The sequence below is a fragment of the Glycine max genome, chromosome 12 (genome assembly GCF_000004515.6).
Source record: "Glycine max cultivar Williams 82 chromosome 12, Glycine_max_v4.0, whole genome shotgun sequence".
Lineage (NCBI taxonomy): Eukaryota > Viridiplantae > Streptophyta > Magnoliopsida > Fabales > Fabaceae > Glycine > Glycine max.
In genome coordinates this window covers 40,801,077-40,818,296 of record NC_038248.2, presented here as the reverse complement: position 1 = coordinate 40,818,296, position 17,220 = coordinate 40,801,077, and the positions used below count along the sequence as shown (strand labels likewise).

General features: G+C 33.0%; 1 protein-coding gene across 6 annotated transcripts in view; it reads right to left on the bottom strand.

Annotated features, from left to right (window-relative positions):
- Positions 1-898: 898 nt before the first annotated feature.
- LOC100820010 (alpha,alpha-trehalose-phosphate synthase [UDP-forming] 1) overlaps positions 899-17,220 on the bottom strand; it is a 22,601-nt gene continuing 6,279 nt past the window's right edge. Inside the window, exons 2-19 of one of the 6 annotated variants that reach the window (XM_006592886.4) lie at positions 12,817-12,935; positions 11,974-12,424; positions 11,674-11,771; positions 11,172-11,560; positions 10,053-10,167; positions 9,761-9,862; positions 7,795-7,945; positions 7,361-7,449; positions 6,712-6,760; positions 5,595-5,695; positions 4,638-4,825; positions 4,071-4,188; positions 2,713-2,880; positions 2,517-2,639; positions 2,348-2,435; positions 2,136-2,266; positions 1,936-2,034; positions 899-1,428 (exon numbers count right to left, since the gene is read on the bottom strand). In XM_006592886.4, the coding sequence (XP_006592949.1) occupies positions 1,096-1,428; positions 1,936-2,034; positions 2,136-2,266; positions 2,348-2,435; positions 2,517-2,639; positions 2,713-2,880; positions 4,071-4,188; positions 4,638-4,825; positions 5,595-5,695; positions 6,712-6,760; positions 7,361-7,449; positions 7,795-7,945; positions 9,761-9,862; positions 10,053-10,167; positions 11,172-11,560; positions 11,674-11,771; positions 11,974-12,379 (2,748 nt within the window). In that variant the 5' untranslated portion in view covers positions 12,380-12,424; positions 12,817-12,935 and the 3' untranslated portion in view covers positions 899-1,095. Of the gene's footprint in view, positions 1,429-1,935; positions 2,035-2,135; positions 2,267-2,347; positions 2,436-2,516; positions 2,640-2,712; positions 2,881-4,070; positions 4,189-4,637; positions 4,826-5,594; positions 5,696-6,711; positions 6,761-7,360; positions 7,450-7,794; positions 7,946-9,760; positions 9,863-10,052; positions 10,168-11,171; positions 11,561-11,673; positions 11,772-11,973; positions 12,425-12,594; positions 12,618-12,684; positions 12,936-17,220 lie in introns of those variants that run through there. The other 5 variants (XM_014765107.2, XM_041007649.1, XM_041007650.1 and 2 more) reach the window with 5 other exon arrangements.

Sequence of the window (17,220 nt, the reverse complement as noted above, 5' to 3'; positions counted from 1 at the left end):
ATCAATACAAGTTATCTTTTTTAATGGTAATTGAGTTAATTATAATACTAATTATGTTTTTAATAATTAATTATTATGCTATAAAAAATAATTTATATCACAATTGATTTAATTTCTATTAAAAATATAAATTGTATCATAATTAACTTTATTACTATTAAAAAGAATAAATTATATCATAATTTATGTAATTTAAATTTTAAAATAATAATTTATATAATAATTTAATTAGTGTTAAAAATAATTAAAAAAACCTTTTTTTTCTTTGTGTTTTTTCCTCCGTAACCGTCAAAGGTATAGTCAAAGAAAAAATTCTAAAAAGGTTAGGATGCTAACTTAACATTATCGGTGTGAGAATTAGGAGCCTAAGAAAATTAGACACAACATTCAAATTCGTCCAATTCAATATAATTAGATTTTTATAATTCAGATTAAATTGATTTTAATTTGATAGACTTGATTAAAGTCGAATAGAATTGGATGACAAATTTAAAGTTATAAATCCGATCAAGACCAATTTAATTCACATACAATTAAATTACTAATATAAAAACCTTAAACTAAGCACAATTTATTCTCAATATAATAAATTATTTATTTTAAGATGATACATTATTTAAATTTATTTATTTCAAGATAATAATATTATTTTATGAAAGATATTATAAGCATATATTTTTTTTCTATTTATAAAATAAATATACAATGTTTTATGAATACTAATTTTAAAATATCTTTATTATTCTATAAAAAAAATATTTTTACTATTTTTAAGTTTGAAGATTTTTTTAATTTCAACCAGATAATTAACCATTCAATCTAATTAAGTTTAATTAGATTAGATTAAAAAATACACTAGATTAACTCAACTCAACACAGGAGACACTTACACCCATAGTGACAATAATAAGCCCGGTAGAATAAAAGCAAATTTAGCTATATGAGGCGCCATCTTGTACAAGAAATATCGTGAAGACTAAAATTACCAACTTTCTTTAACTTGCAATGTTGGCATATGAATTATGAGGTATGATTGCTAGTATATACCGAATTCTGAAGCTGGGTAAGTATCCTAAGGTGCAAAATCAGGTAATCTTAGCTCTGAGACAAAGTATGGAGTTCCTTGAGAAATGCAACAACTTCATCTGGTGAAGCAAGCGTATACCGAGCATTGGTCTGTGTTCGTCCAACAGCGCACGAGAAGTAATTCTCCTTCTTGAGGTCAAGCACATTCCAAGAGATCTTTTCAGGAGCCGGCCGCCGTGGCAGGCGGCAGACATGATTATTTGTTTTCTTCTCAGAGTTTGACACAGGCCGTTGTCCCTTATTTTGGGATGACGATACCCTCTCAACAGGAAACTTGACTCCTTCTGTTACCTTGCTTCGTGGTAGCTCTGGCTCAAAAAACGCGTATATATCTTCATCCTGCTGCAACATATAGTGTTAAATTCCAGAACCAAACATAGATCAATAATACTCCTTGAAAAACATCTACACTATAAGCATCAAAAGTATAAATTTGACTTAACCACTTTGCTTTACGTCTCTAGGATCTTACTGTTATTTCATACGTTACAATCTCAAGTGAAGCCTAATTAGCAAATTGGTGGCAAGTTTTTAATACTCTCTGCTTTCGTACTTTAGGAAAGGTTGTTTGAATTTTAACATTAAGTCTTCACCAAATTTTAAAGCTTCCACTTTTTCCATTTTATCACTAGTTTGTGCAGTATAAGGCAATTATTAAGGCTTACTGAGGTAAAAGTTAAATCATATGCTAGCCAGTCTTGCTTGCTACGGAAACAAATTACAATTAACAATTGTTGCACTTGAAAGCATGCTCAAAAGACCATTAAAACAAACACAACTTCTCATCAGACAAACAAGATAATAGAAGTCACAATACAGCAACAAATATCAAAATGAAATTTAATTCACCTTTGTCAGAAAATGTCCTATACACAGAACGTAATCAATTGGTGTTGTCATGGATTTACTGTGGACTATCTCACCTAGAATGCGGTCAATAGCTGCTCCCTGATTAAATAAAAGATAAGTGTATATATTTTAAATCACTTACGAAAATTTTGCAGGTGAAAACAGAACTGAGAAAAATCAATTATTAAAAAGACAATTACCTTTGTAACATTAGCAGCTCGCACCTCAACAGATCGGCTCCCTTGAACAACTTCAACAGATGCATTAGAAATTGGACCTGTCCAGAGATGCTGCAGCATGTCCCTTGCTTGCAGTCTTCCGAACTCAACATCTATATCATGGTGACAGGATCAGTAACTGGAAAGACTGCAGGCAAAACAAAAAATGGTCTCCCTAAACACAACCCAAGCACCTGCATGTCTGTAACTCCAAACAAGTGAAGCTTCCCTTTCTTCAAAATACGATCGAGGTGTTCTGTCCGTGAAGTAATCAAAAACATGCTGCAAGCATAGGATCGTCGATGTAAGTCAATATTGTGAAGGAGAAAGGCAATAAAAACAATTGAAACATCAAATAAGCACCTTCACACTGTCAACCCATTCCATATTCAGTTGCTCAGGCATTGTTGTCATCCATTCTCCCTTTGAAGGGTTTAGAAACATCCCATTCTCTGCTGCCAGCCAGATGTCATATTCTTTAAAGTTCTGTAATAGGGATAGGTTAAAATAGGATCAAGTAGTTCAAAAAGAAGGAAGTAATAAATTTACTAAGAATTACTTCATCTAGAACTGTTCTACAACTTCCACTAAGCACAACAACTGTGGTCTTTGGGTCACTGCAAAGTTCGGCCAAGGGCTGTTTCAGTTCTGGATGCACTGTGAGTTCCCTTTCTTTAAACCGATCACCTTCTCTCTCAATTGGCTCAGTTAAGGTTCCATTGAAACCCTGCAGTGTGTATCACAAATGTGAAGGGGAAATGTTAAAAATTATGACAAATGATACAGTTCATGATTTAATATTAGTGAAACATTGAAAAAATATAAATAATAAATATATTGAAGTATTTGAATGGAAAAGTTTTTATTCAGGGGTTTGCAAAATAATGTAAACAACTTTGGAATTAGATTTATTACTCTGATGAAGTCTAAAAATATCTGCATAAACACACACTTAACATGACACAATATTTTGATAATATAGATCCCATGGTCCACCAGTCTTTCAGAAACACTTAATGTGAGATTCATTCACAAGTACTTTTACATCTTAGAATGGTGTTGCATTTGTTCACAACTTCTTGTACTGAGATTCTACAACCGTTATCTTCACTCATTAGGCATCTTGTTTCGTCTTATACAAACAACCACACATTGTGCCAAGTCTATTATGAATTTTCAGACAATAAGAATTGGGAAGGTGAAGAAAAAAAACTTGTCAGGTTCTTGCAAATTTCCCCATTAGATTTTCCTGAGGAGATAGAACTGTTCCATGTCTGATAACTTGTCATCTTCAAGTTAAATTTATCCACATTTTACAATGGAGTTATTTTTTATCAGTGTTATCAATGGTGGATGTAAGAATATAGCAGAAGGCCAAAATTCTGCCATATAAACATGCCATTGCAGCCTATGGTGCCACCAAAGCAAGGCTCCTTTCACAAATAGCCTATGGCAATTGTAAAAAAAAATCTGCCACACCATTCCGCCATGGCTGCGTCATTTAACATGTTTTTTTATTTATAATATTTGGTCATTTTATTCAATACTTTGAGTTGCTTTGGTTCAAAAGACAGAGGAAGAACATGCAGTTTGTTGGATTTCAGGAGAAAATGGCTTAATTTACGTATAATTTTTCCCCCTTTCAACGGATAACTCATTCCAGTAATACACTTCTGATCTAGCCTCCATTACAACCTTCCTAGTTTTCATATAAGAACTGAGTCTGTTTCACTTTCAACAGATCTGTCATCTGAGACCATCTATAAAACAAATTAGTGTTTTTCTGTCTTTCTAAAGTAGCTAGTAGGGAACATTCAGACAAGTACTAAAATACTTGGAGAAAACATAAAGGTTTAAAAGGGTTCCTTAAAGATCAGTATTCAAAGAAGTCATAAGCTTCATGATAAGACAGCATACCAAAATAAGCAACCGATTATTTGACTGCAAATAACATTCAACTGCAGTCTCTGTTGGGAGCCGTGGTGGAACTTGATTTGTCCTTATCTGTGCCTCGACAACAGTATCATTTAGTTCACTGCAAATATGAAAAGATAAGGATCTATCTTAAAAATACAAGCAGGATATCTACTTCTTAATAACATTTTTGTTCATAATCATAATCAGGTATCTGCACGTCTTTCTACTATTCCTAAAATTACAGCATCACAAGTAAATAACCATCATATTTGAGTATAATTCTATCTACATTGTTTTATAGATTTTCCCCAACCAGCAGAAGTCTTAAGATACAATCAAAGTGATAAATATAATTAATTAGGCAAATCAAGCAAATAACTTCCAGTAATGTTTTTTTTTTTTATAAAAAAAACAACTCCAGGATGGTTCAAAGACAGGGAAGACAAAATTTTGAATCATTATATATGAAATAAACGGGATGTAATAAGATACATCACCCTCATTATAAATCAAAAAGTTCTAATGTATAAGACCAGATATCAGGAATACTACTATGTAAATGTATACCTTACAAAAGTTTCTGCCCATTCCTGAGCAGTGTGAGTTTTTACATGTTCATAGTTATGCTTATGTCTCTTCTCGCGTTCTGCCGATGGCATATTCAGAGCCTTGGAAATTGCAGTAGCAACTTCTGTGATGTTCCAAGGGTTAACAAGAATAGCCCCAGCACCAAGTGACTGTGCAGCACCAGCAAACTACAAGAAGAATCCCAAATGTTAGATCAAGAGGATACTTGTCTATTTAAAGCAATTGAGAATCATCCAGCTGAATATAGATATCTAGTTAAAAGGAAGAAATATGCAAAAGCTATGTTGAATAAACCATAGATTAGAGGCATTGAGAGCCTTCTGCAAATAGAGCTCTATAACATTGACAGGAATAAAGAGATGAAACATTGTATATAATTTGTACATATTACTTTAAATGGTTAAAAGTTTAAGATAAGTTCAGAGATACTAATACGTACAAGATTTTGAGAATACTAATATGACTATAAGAAGGGTTTTTTTTTTTGTTCAGCCAAGAGAATTATATTAACAGGTTCAGGTATAAGCAGTACCGTCCCATTTTGAACAATATTACATTACATGTGCTTACACACTCCAATCAATTTATGTTGGGTTAGAAAGTATTAACTAAGTAGCCTCCTAAGTAAATACTTCATAACCAAACTAATCACCAGAGTCCAATAAAACAACTACTGGTATATAAAACCACCACTGCCTCAGAAACAACAGGGCATATGTTTATAAGAAGGGAGGGTTGTTTCGGGCACCGAATTCATGAACTTTTGGTCAATTACTCAATTTATCACAGGTACGATGACCACAGGAAAACAGACTGTAGGAGGAAAGTTCCAACTACTAGCTTTTGAATCTTTTCTTTCTTAATTATTCAACATTAACATAGCCTGATTTGAGAAATTAAAAGTAGACAAATACACTATAAAGTTTCAGTAATTACTTCACTGAGAATGAGAACCCCTTTCTTTTTATCTTGACAGGCCACAAATTCGTAACTTACAAGATTCATTCCATCCCTCAAAGATGTGACAAGTGCTACATCTGGGTAAGAAACAGGGAGAATGTACACGTCATTAGCAGAAAACTTACAATAAAATAAATGAATATCATCAACAAACAAACTTAATCCTTCAACAACAATTGAGAATTCAGGGAAATTTGTAATTAATTAGGGTTTAATAATCTTAGGGCAGTGCTCTAGACATATTTGGCATACGTTCATCTTTTCTCAATATATTGTCCTAAAATATAATATTTTAAACCTAGCTACATTTCACACAATGTTAAAAAAGTTCTTATATTTATCTACAGGGTGTATACACAAATAAAAAATTACTAGTGGCCAGTGAAACAGTTGAAGCATATTTTTGGTTGTAAATGTGGTGTATGTGGGACTTGAGTTTGTAAGGAAGATAGCTTCCATTTTGTTATATTTCTCTTTGATGGTTGTTTCCATAAACCACTTTTTCAGTTAGCAAAAAGGGCATAAAACACCAGAAATTACTAAAATTTTATAAAATTTTCATAACGAAATGAGCAAAACTATATGCCAATAAGTGAAGAGAAAACAACACAACTCAGAAAAGAACATAATTAATTAAAAAATGCATTCAGGCTGTGATCAAGCAAGTAGAATATTAGAGATGCTTCACATAGGCAATAAAATTTTAGAAGACATATGTACAAGCCATGATATAGGTGCTAGTGCAACCATTCACAAATGAAGCATCATAAAGCAGTTTCTAACACTTCATACATGTAGGGGGAAAAAGGCAAAGAAATGTAAATAACATTTGCAACGAAGTGCTTAAGAGGAAAGGTGATATCCTACATATCACATTAATAATCATGTCCAAAAGAACACTGAAACAAGAACATTCCATTTTAGATGAATAAGTATGCATTTACAAATTGTACAGAGCACATGAAGACTATTCACACATGTATGAAGCTATCTCCGCACATGCTAACTATTGATTAATGGCAAATTGACATCAAAAGCTACTCACTGGACTTTGTTAAAGGGGAAAAGAAATATAAAAGCAATAAAAGTGTACCGGTAATAGCATACAAAGCACACAGTGCATGAAAATCAAGAGAGCGATCCTGCAATCATAGCAAATTCATTAAGCTGTAGCATTGTAATGTGATTAATAATTAGCAAGTCAAGTTCATGGTTAACATTAAAATTTCTCTCTCTCTCTCTCTCTCTCTCTATATATATATATATATATATATATATATAACAACAAAAACTGTAATTTTAGATAAGTTATTCATTGTGTTACTCAGTAAATTGTATTTCTATCTAAGTATTGTAATTTTATTTATTACTATCTACTACTTATCTAACTATAGTATTGTGTTACTGTAATTTTACATAATATTATCTTATTTATCATTAGATATCAATTAGGGATTTATTCCTTATTACTCTCATTATTAAATTGATCCTATGTAATCAATAGTGATCCTATTTGCTCATTGTATATAAAGACTTTGTGTGATCATCCAAGACATAGTTTCTATACAAACTCTGTATGGTATCAACGCAGATTATTCTTATTCTTGGGTGAGGTATCACAAAAATTGGGTCTCACCGGGGACCTTTTCTATACACAGAAAAGATAAATATTGAATTGTATGTCGCAGCGTATCAGCAATGATATAATTGATCATCAGATGATCACGGTCTTAAGAACGCACCAGGTGATGTATGGGAACAGCAGTCAGTGTTCCAAATCTGCCATTGATGCGACCAACAATTTCATGGACCTGGCTAGTAAGCTTTTGATCTGTAAATATGCAAGAAATAAAAAAGAAAAAATTATGGGCAAGTGATGGCTGCTGAAGATATAAAATTATTCTTCGGATGTTGGGCATCCTTATAAACTGCTTAATATTTTTTGTAAAGTTGGTCACAGCACCAGTTAAGCATATTCCCACCGGAAAACTGTCCCAAACTGTCAGGAATATAAAACCACTGTTGCATCTCTACCTAATAGATTTTCCTTTCATATAAACAGAAAATTGATCTTCCAATTCTTGAAACAACAGGAATATATATATATATATAGCCTATTTTCCTTACTATCCTAAAGATGGAACAAGAAAAAAAAGAAAGAATATAAGTAGCATACACTCAGGAACATCTGTTCTTGTCGGCACGGCAATTTGAAGCAGAACAACTTTATCATGCCAACCAGGATTTTCTTCCAAAAATTTTTCAAATGCTAGAATTTTTTGAGGGATTCCTTTAATCATATCAAGGCGATCAACACCTAACATTACCTGTCAAACCAGGAAAAAGGTTAAGTGCTAGTCAAATTGTATAGAACCAAATTAAAGTAACACTTGGCTCTTAGGGCGGGCCAAAAGGGAATGTCATGACATGTCATGCCAAACAGATACAATCTTATAACAAAGTCACTCCTATATTAATGCCCAATTACTGGAAGAATGCAACATATTTTTTATAAATAAAATTTTTAAAATAATAAAGAAAAAAAGAACATGCATCCTTATTAATACCACACGTGATAGCATGGAAAATAGTTGCCACAGATTGATGCTGATAGCTTTCTACAGAAACAAATGGCTGAAGGATATGATTAAGAAACGATAGGGTACCTCCCAATAATTTTAGCCCTCTTCATTTGGTAATAAGAAATGAGATTTTGTTTTTAACAAAGAGGAAAGACACAAGAAGCATAAGTTTGTTATGCCTAACTGTTTGCTCCTAAATCATTTCTGTTAAAAGAATGCAAGTGATTTGGTCATCTGAAGATTGAGAAGACCAACAGATATAGAGGGTCCTATGAGAAAATTGGAATGGAAGATCGTCTGACTGAAAAGGGTAGAGTGAGACTGAAGAGAACTTTACAAGAAACCATTAAACAAGACCCTGATGTGAATGCTTTGTTTTTTCTAAAATTTTGGTTCATGATAAAGAATGATGGCATCATTGATGCATGTATCCAACCAGGGATGGATCCAAGAGATGTTGAAGGGAAGGACCAATTATGCAAAACAATACACACACACACACACATACAAATATCTTTATTAAGTTTTTTTTAATACAACACAAATAATTTAAATTTTTATTACAACATTAATTAATGTTTAAAAAATAAAAAATTAAAGAATTTGTATATTTTTTCCCTTTAAATTAGTAAGATAATCTGTAGAAAATGATGATAATACAAATAGTAAAGTGTATTTGTTTATTTTATACTAAATTTGTTTGAATGACAATGTTAAAAAGAAAAGTGGGAGTATGTAATACATCTTTGTTGGAAGTGTGAGAAGCAATTAAATATGCCCTTTCATTGTGTATGTGAACTCAAACTTGTATATACAAAGCCTATATAAAAAAATTTCTCTCAGCATAGTTGTTCTTATTTCAAACTCATATATCTTAAGTAATTTTATATAAACCCAATGGAGTAAGTGGAGGCTAGGGCCAATGATTGCCCTGCCTTGAATCCATCATTGTATCCAACCTCCCCTATTGATTGAAATAAGGCTGGGTTTTAGTTATATTAACATGAGGAAAACACAAGTCATTGCAAATCTAGCAAATGGAGATTCTAACAGGTAAAAATTGGCTATAACAACCAATAAATTAAAACTGTAGATATTTCAGAAATTAGACCCCAAAACTAATTAAGCAAAATCTATCTAGAGGGACCCATAAGTTGAATAATGGGGGTAACTAATGATGAATAATTATGTGTATAGCAAAAGGACTGAGGTCATGTTGCATTTCCCATGATTCTATAAAAATAAATTATAAGGATGATGGTTCTTTGTGGCCACTGGCTGGCAATAGTTACCCCCTAGAGTGCTTTCTCTGTCTCCTTTCTATCTAATTTGTTTCAAATGATAACAATTTACTCCGGTGAAAATCATCTAATTCCATATCTATAATTCTTAATAGTATGTAATTTCTCCCAAGTTTTCATTACTACGTATAATCTGTAATTTATAAAAGAAAAATTATAAATTAAGAGACAATCTCAATTAATAGGACCTAGATGTAGAATACAATATAAGATATAAGTATAACCAAAAGAAGCAGTTAATGCAAAGCAAAAGATGCACCTTTCTTCCATTAAATCTCTCTTGTAATTTTTTGATGTGATCCTTGACTTGAGGAAGGTCAAGTGCACGTATGAATCGTTCTGAGTCTATACCTATTGGAAACTGACATACAGGGGTAAAAGAAGTAAATAAATAGTTGTAATTTTAAGCTCATCATGTTAATTGGTTAAATATAGAGAAGAATAGTTCCAATCAGACTGTTATATGAAAGTTTGTTGTAAAAATTTCAATAACTAATTTTGAATTTACATATGAAGCATGAGCATTAAAGATTAATTTCTTTAGGACATACTGCTGCAACTCGAGTCAGCTTCCCCTGATTCTCAACCCCTTCAGGTGTGCCCTCAAGTCCAAGAATGCGTGTACATGCACTGACAAAATGCCGTGCATAATCGTATGTGTGAAAACTACTCAACAAAAATTACACTTATCCAAGTCAGCAGCAATGGCAACATAAGAAAAAGAAAATGATTAAACTGGAAAATACAACATCTAGCATAAAAGGAATCACAGAGTTTAGAGCCTAAGAAATGAGAGGAGTGTCAAACTAAACTGAAAATATTAGAATCTGCAGAGTCATAGAGGCAGTATACTGTCATTTCAACACGGTTATTGAGGCAGTATACTTTCACATCAACTAGTTTAAAATCAAACCAGACCCCATCAAACTGTTTCAAATCACATGTTTTGCATAACTCTAACCACCGGTTTGACCTCAAAAAGGAAACTACCAACATTTCAACTGCAGTTATTAGGTTTATCCCCCTATTGATTAGTCAGAAAGGAAATTAATAATGAACCAATGCTGTACGACTTCATAATATCTCCATGGCTCATGGAAGTTCATGTTTCAATTTTTATAAAAACTGACTGGAGATGATTGAGTAAGCATAAACTGTTTTAAAAAGTTAGCTTACATGAAATTCTATTATATGAAGTATACTCATTACTCGGGAAGGTTACTGAAGATGCATGCGAAAAGCAGTCAAAAGAAGAGTAAATCTCCCTTCTTGAAAAATATATAGGATGAACAAGACGTAGTGTGGTCCTAGCGTTAGCATCTCTTCGGTTCAGAGGAACTTGATTTTCTATCAATTGTAGTATGGTCTCCTAAATAAATGCTAGAGTTAGGTGGTTGACTGCCACCTCATATGCATAACTAGGGGTTTATCTTGTCCCAACAGCGAATTCAGCATAGGTAAAAATTCTTACTTATTGCCAAATAAGCATATAGCCATACACTCTAGGAGTTTTATGCACAATTCCCCATGCCAAAATCATCAAGGGGCTACATGAAACAATCTTACTGCAAAAGCATGCTGCATGGCCATATCAAACTCATTCTTTTAAGTAACAAAATTAGAGGAATAAAAAAATATATTCTTAAATAAAGGAGCAAACTGCAATTTACCCAACCAAATCAGCTGCAAGAACAGCATGCAAGAGTTCTGAGCGAGATGGCAATGTCCTGTGAATTTCAGAAGATGGAAATGGGGTATGCAGAAACCAGCCAACTTTCATTTTGTGGTTATAATTCTTTAAGCATTGTGGAAGAAACATAAGATGGTAATCATGGCACCAAACAACATCACCCTCTTCATAGTGCTTATTTACAACATCAGCAAACATTTGATTTGCTTTCTGATAAGCTTCAAACTGAGATTGGAAACTCCGTGTGGTAGCAAGGCGGTCTTCTTGTGGAAGTCCAAGGTAATGAAAAAGGGGCCACAGAATGTTATTGCAATAGCCATTGTAATATTGATGCACAATCTCTTCATCAAGAAATACTGGGATACACCTCTGCAACACAGGTAACAAACAAGAGAAAAAAAAAAAGTAAAATCTAGTGATGAAACAGCACAAAGGTAAATGCAAAAGTTACTTCTAACATTGAAATGGAAAAACTAAAGTACCTTTTCAGCCAAAGCTTTTGTAAGTGCCTTTTGTCCAATCTCATCGGGCACATTGACACCAGCCCAACCTATCCATCTCGCCTCAAACTCCTTCACACCTTTGTTTAAAGAACTTGTGGTGTTAGATAATTCTTTGTAAATTAGTGGGCCAAGTTCATCCCAAAAATGTAACAATTGTATACTTTCAAAATCCAATTACAGTTTAAATCATATGTAAATTTCGGAGCAGATACAGTTTACCCTGAAAATGATAAAACTAAAACGGTAAAGACACAGAATAAGTACTATATGGCCACATACCTAAGAGAGCGCTGACCAGGCCACCAGCACTTATCTCCAAAGACCACGAATCCTCGCCTTTCCTAATTGCTGAGACTGGCAGCCTGTTGGCCACCACCAAAAGCCGTTGTCTGAAAGGTCTCCCATCTTTCCTTTCTCCCCGCGCTGCTGCTGCAGCTGCTGCCACTTCTTCCAGGTATCGTTCAACAATGGGAGCAGCAGAGTTATTATCTTCTCTTAAGCGCAGGTCATGCTCAAAAATTTCACTACCCACATTACTAATACTATTACTATCAGGAGATGCCCTGCTGCTTTTTCTTAGCTCTCTTCCTCTCATAAGTCGTTCATGACGATCCGGAACCGGAAAACTATTAGAATTACCATTGCACTTGTTCCCAGGCATATGGTCACTCTGGAATCCAACCATTGGTATTGAGAATCAATATCGTAGTAAGTAGCCAAACTTCCTCCCCTGCAAATATCAAAATCACAAATCATCCCCAATTCAACCTCTAATAAAAGTATAACATCAGTGAAAGACAGCAAAACAAGTGTGTCATTGCCAGAAAGAAAGTTTTCTAATTACTGAAAATTAAAATGAAATATAGACAACAAAGGAGAAAACAGAATCCACGAAATTACAGAAGGCAACAAGAAGGGGTCAACAGGGTGGGCAGTTGAGTTGGAAATCATTTTCACATTCATTAGTTTATATATGCAAATGGGAATTACCAGCGTGTCTGAGATTGTTACATTAATGGAAATTGAATACAAACAAAGCAGAGCAAAGGTAGTATATAGAAAAACTCGAGAAGTAAGGGCTGTTCATCTGATGCGAAGACTTAATAGAATAGTGAAAATTACAGGAGCAAGTTCAAAAGGGCCAGCTAAGGACGCTTCTGACTTAGTTTGTCAATTTCCAGCTGGGTTAGGGGCAAAGGGCTTATAAGTCAGACAATGTGGGCACGCAGTAAGTGGGCAATCTGCAGAATCAAATAGTAAAGAAATAACAAAGTGAGAGAAGAAATAAAGAGAAGGTGGTAGAATCCTCGTGTAAGCTTTATAAGGCACATATAGCCTCACTGCCATGCAGGTGACACCCAAGATTGTGTTGAAAACAGAAAAAAAATATTTTACTCAGAAAAGTAGTAAATAAATTACTCACCAAACAGAAAGAAAATATTTCACTTAAAAAAAGAGTGAATAGGCAATTTAGTCTCATTTTACATATTAGTTCCTAACTTAATATTAAATTCAAGATAGTCTCTATTTTTGTATAAGTGTTGCAAAATAGTCATTCCATTAAATTTTAAAGTATCGTCGTTAGTGAGGTTAATTTTAGTGCCACGTGAATTATTCAACGTGGCACTAAAGGATGACGTGGTACGACACGTGGACGTGTCTCTTAAAAGATGCAACGTCATTTGATGATAACAAAACGAGTAAATAGACAATTTAGTCCCTAGCTTTGTACCCCTATTGCATATTAGTCCCTAACTTAATGAAAAATTCAAAATAGTCCATATCTTTTGCATAAGTATTGCAAAATAGTCATTCCGTTAAATTTTAAAGTAATGTTGTTAGTGAGGTCAATTTTAGTGTCACGTCATTTGATGATGATAGAATGAGTGGCTTCTTCAAATTTGATGGTTCTGAACCAATTGAGGCATATATACCAAAAAGAACCCATACACACTTGCACAAATAAAAAGAACCAAAAATCCATAACAACAACCTTATCTTTGTAGCCGTCAACACCAATGGGCGAGGTCTGCATAACCATTCTCTTTTCCTCTTTTTTTTTCTTCAATGTATCATTTCGGGTTCTGATTTTTTTTTTTTTTGTGTTTTGAATAGGAAGAGAAAAAACCAGAGGAAAACAAAGTGGAGGAAAAAAAAGCAAATGAAGAAGAAAAGAAAGAAGAAGAGAAAAAACCAGAAGAATCAAAAGATGACAAGAAATCCAAAGAGAAATCTGCACTGTCAGAAATCGTGCTAGGCACAACCTTTGCAATATATGGACACTTTAAGCATGATTTCTGACATATTTTAAGTTAGGGATTATTTTGCAACACTTATGCAAAAGATAAGGATTATTTTGAATTTTTCATTAAGTTAGGGACTAATATGCAATAGGGGTACAAAGTCGGGGACTAAATTATCTATTTATTTGTTTTGTTATCATCAAATGACGTGACATCTTTTAAGAGGCACGTCCATGTGTCATGCCACGTCATCCTTTAGTGTCACGTTGGATAGTCCACATGACACTAAAATTGACCTCACTAACGACGTTATTTTAAAATTTAACTGAAAGACTATTTTGTAACATTTATGTAAAGATAGAGACTATTTTGAATTTAATATTAAGTTAGGGACTAATATGCAAAATGGGTATAATCTCAGGGACTAAATTGCCTATTCCCTCTAAAAAGAATGGATAGATTACTCCGCGTGAAAAAATGCTGGCCTTTTTCATATCCTCTTTTAAGTTAGAGATGCACTCAAAAGAAAAAAAATACACCCACAATTGGAAGTAATATTAATGACAATTTTAAGTATTAATTTTTTAATTAATAATTTTATTGTACTTTTTTGGTAGTTAATTATTATTACACTTTATTTTTTAAAATACAGTGTCTTCATTTTCAGAAGAGTAAAATCATTTTCCTTATCTGTAAAAGAAAATAGCATGATTTTTCTTAGCTATAGATGATGATTAAGATAGGGTATTGATTATCATCTACCCCAAAATGGGATATTTGGGATTGATTGAGGTAGTGGGAAGAGAGACACGAAGAAAAGAAAAAACGGTAAAGAGAGAAAGTGTCAATGTAATAAATGATGTCACAGAAAAAGAAAAAAAAATAGAGAAAATGAGATGAGAATGAAATGAAAAAGAAAATTCGGTAATAATTCTTCGTTAAAATATTAATAATTTTTTTTTATTTACACTGTGACGGTGCAATAAAATTTGATTGGCCTATTAAACAAACTTGCTCTCCATTAAGTAGGAAAAAAAAGCTTAATTGACATTTATTATTATATAAATATTTTTATATTATTAACTAATTAGAAATCATATTTAAGATGACTTTAAAATAATTATTATAAAAATTAATAAATTTGTTATGCAAAATACATGTATTATAAAATACTTGTTTAAAAAATTTACACTTTTAAAAACATATAAATTAAATTCAAGATATCCACTAGGTAGGCCTAATGGTGAGGATTGGGGTAGCATGCATAAGATACAAACTTCAATGTAATTATTATATACCAAAAAAATTCTAGAAAGAAAAAAAAATCAATGTTCACTTTATGTTGGTATATTTTATAAATGTTTTGTTTGGTAAAGTAAAAATTGTGAGAAAATAGGAAAGGGAGAGAAGAAAAAAGTAAAATTAAAAAAGTGAGATTGGTTGTATGAAAATAGGTGGAGAGAAATATAAAAAGGTGTACTGATTATTCAACTGCATAATAATGGACAATGGATGACACATAGCAAATTTTATTATTTTCTTTGGGATCAAAACCGGCATAAATTGCATATTTATGACGTTCTTTGTTGTTTGAAATAGAAGATTTACAAGTGATTTAAAATTGCCACAAACATATAAAAATCAATTTTAAAAAAGCATAATCGATTTTCACATTAGATCATGACTTTAAAAAATCTATTAACAAAGGATTTTTTTTTTCTCTTTTGTATTTCTATCTTTCATATTTCTTTTCTATTTTTCTTAAACCAAACTCATCAAAATTCATTTTATTTTTTACCTATTATTATTCACCTATTTTTATCTTTCCTATTCACATTCCCTCTATTTGTTACCTATTTTTTTGTTCTTATTGAACACACCCAAAATGAACCCAGTGCGACTACCAAACCATCACCTTGCAAAATTACTAATGTTACTAATATTCACACAGCAATCTCCAGTTTCAGCTCCTACAGTGGTAGCCTTCCCTACACTAAGGTTATTTCATAGTATTATTATGCATCTTATCACACTAACAATAAAACAAACAATCACCCAAGTTCCATTAACTTCATTAATTCACAACAACATGAACCTAAAGCTAAAAAGCTTCCAATAATTGATCTTCAGTGAAGGGTCTTTGAATTAGTGAAGCATATGATGTTGTCTGGCATGACATCTCTGCAGAGCGGCAGTCGAAGAAATGGGATGCTCCTAAGAAGATCGGAGGAGTGTCGTGCCGCTGTGGGGTTGCCAGCAGAGAAGGACGCAGGGGAAGGTTGGAGTTCTTTTCGAAGAAAGAAAACCAAGAAACACAACAACCACTCGCTGGAGAAGGGGACGTTCCAGAGAAGAACCCTCACCATGCCACCGTGGTGTTGCCGGAGAAGAAGCACGCGGTAGAGTGAACAAGACGAGGAAGACGTGTGCCGTCAATTTCTTTTGCTGCCGTGGTGTTGTCGGAGAAGAAGCCCCCAGAAGCCGCGCGACAGAGAGTGAAGAAGGCGATGAAGATTAACATAATCGAAAGATAGTGAGTGCACTGTCAGTTTCTGTTTTTTTTTTTTCTCATGCAATTTGCATTAGGGATTTACTAGGGATAGTCTGTGAATTGAAGTAAAAATTCATGTCATCATTGCACACATGTCAGCTTTTTATTGATGGGTAGAAATTGCGATATGAAGTGTTGATGATTTAAATCCAACACCAACAAGAATTATCTGAGGGGAGACACGTTCCACGATAAGATCAGGAAGATGTCACAAGCATAGCGGGGACTTCAACGACCAATAAATAGTTACGAACATGCACTTTTAATTTTAAGTCTGTAGTTTTTATTATAAAAGTATGAATTAATTGTATTCAGATAAATAAAAAGTGAATTATATATAGTCATATCAAATCAGATATATTATTATTAAAAATGCATGGATATATAACAAAAAGTGGGCATGTTCCAGAAAGGAAGAACCTCCAGTAACTTGTATTTTCTTTTTCTAGGGGAAGACTCAACCACTACATAATATAGTGAAACCGACCGCGAAATGATAATTTGATTAGTTTTTATACTTAATGCAACCTTTTCTTATACCGAGCCAGTGAAAATATTAGAACTATACTACACCAAGAGAAATAAATTAGAATTCTATAAGATAATAATAAGGAACACGAAAACCACGATAATTTTTTATAAAAGGCAAAGTAGAACTTACATTAATCATAAAGGAAAAAATTTACAACTTATCTGTACAAACGACGATGGTTTACCCAATTCCCGGCCGAG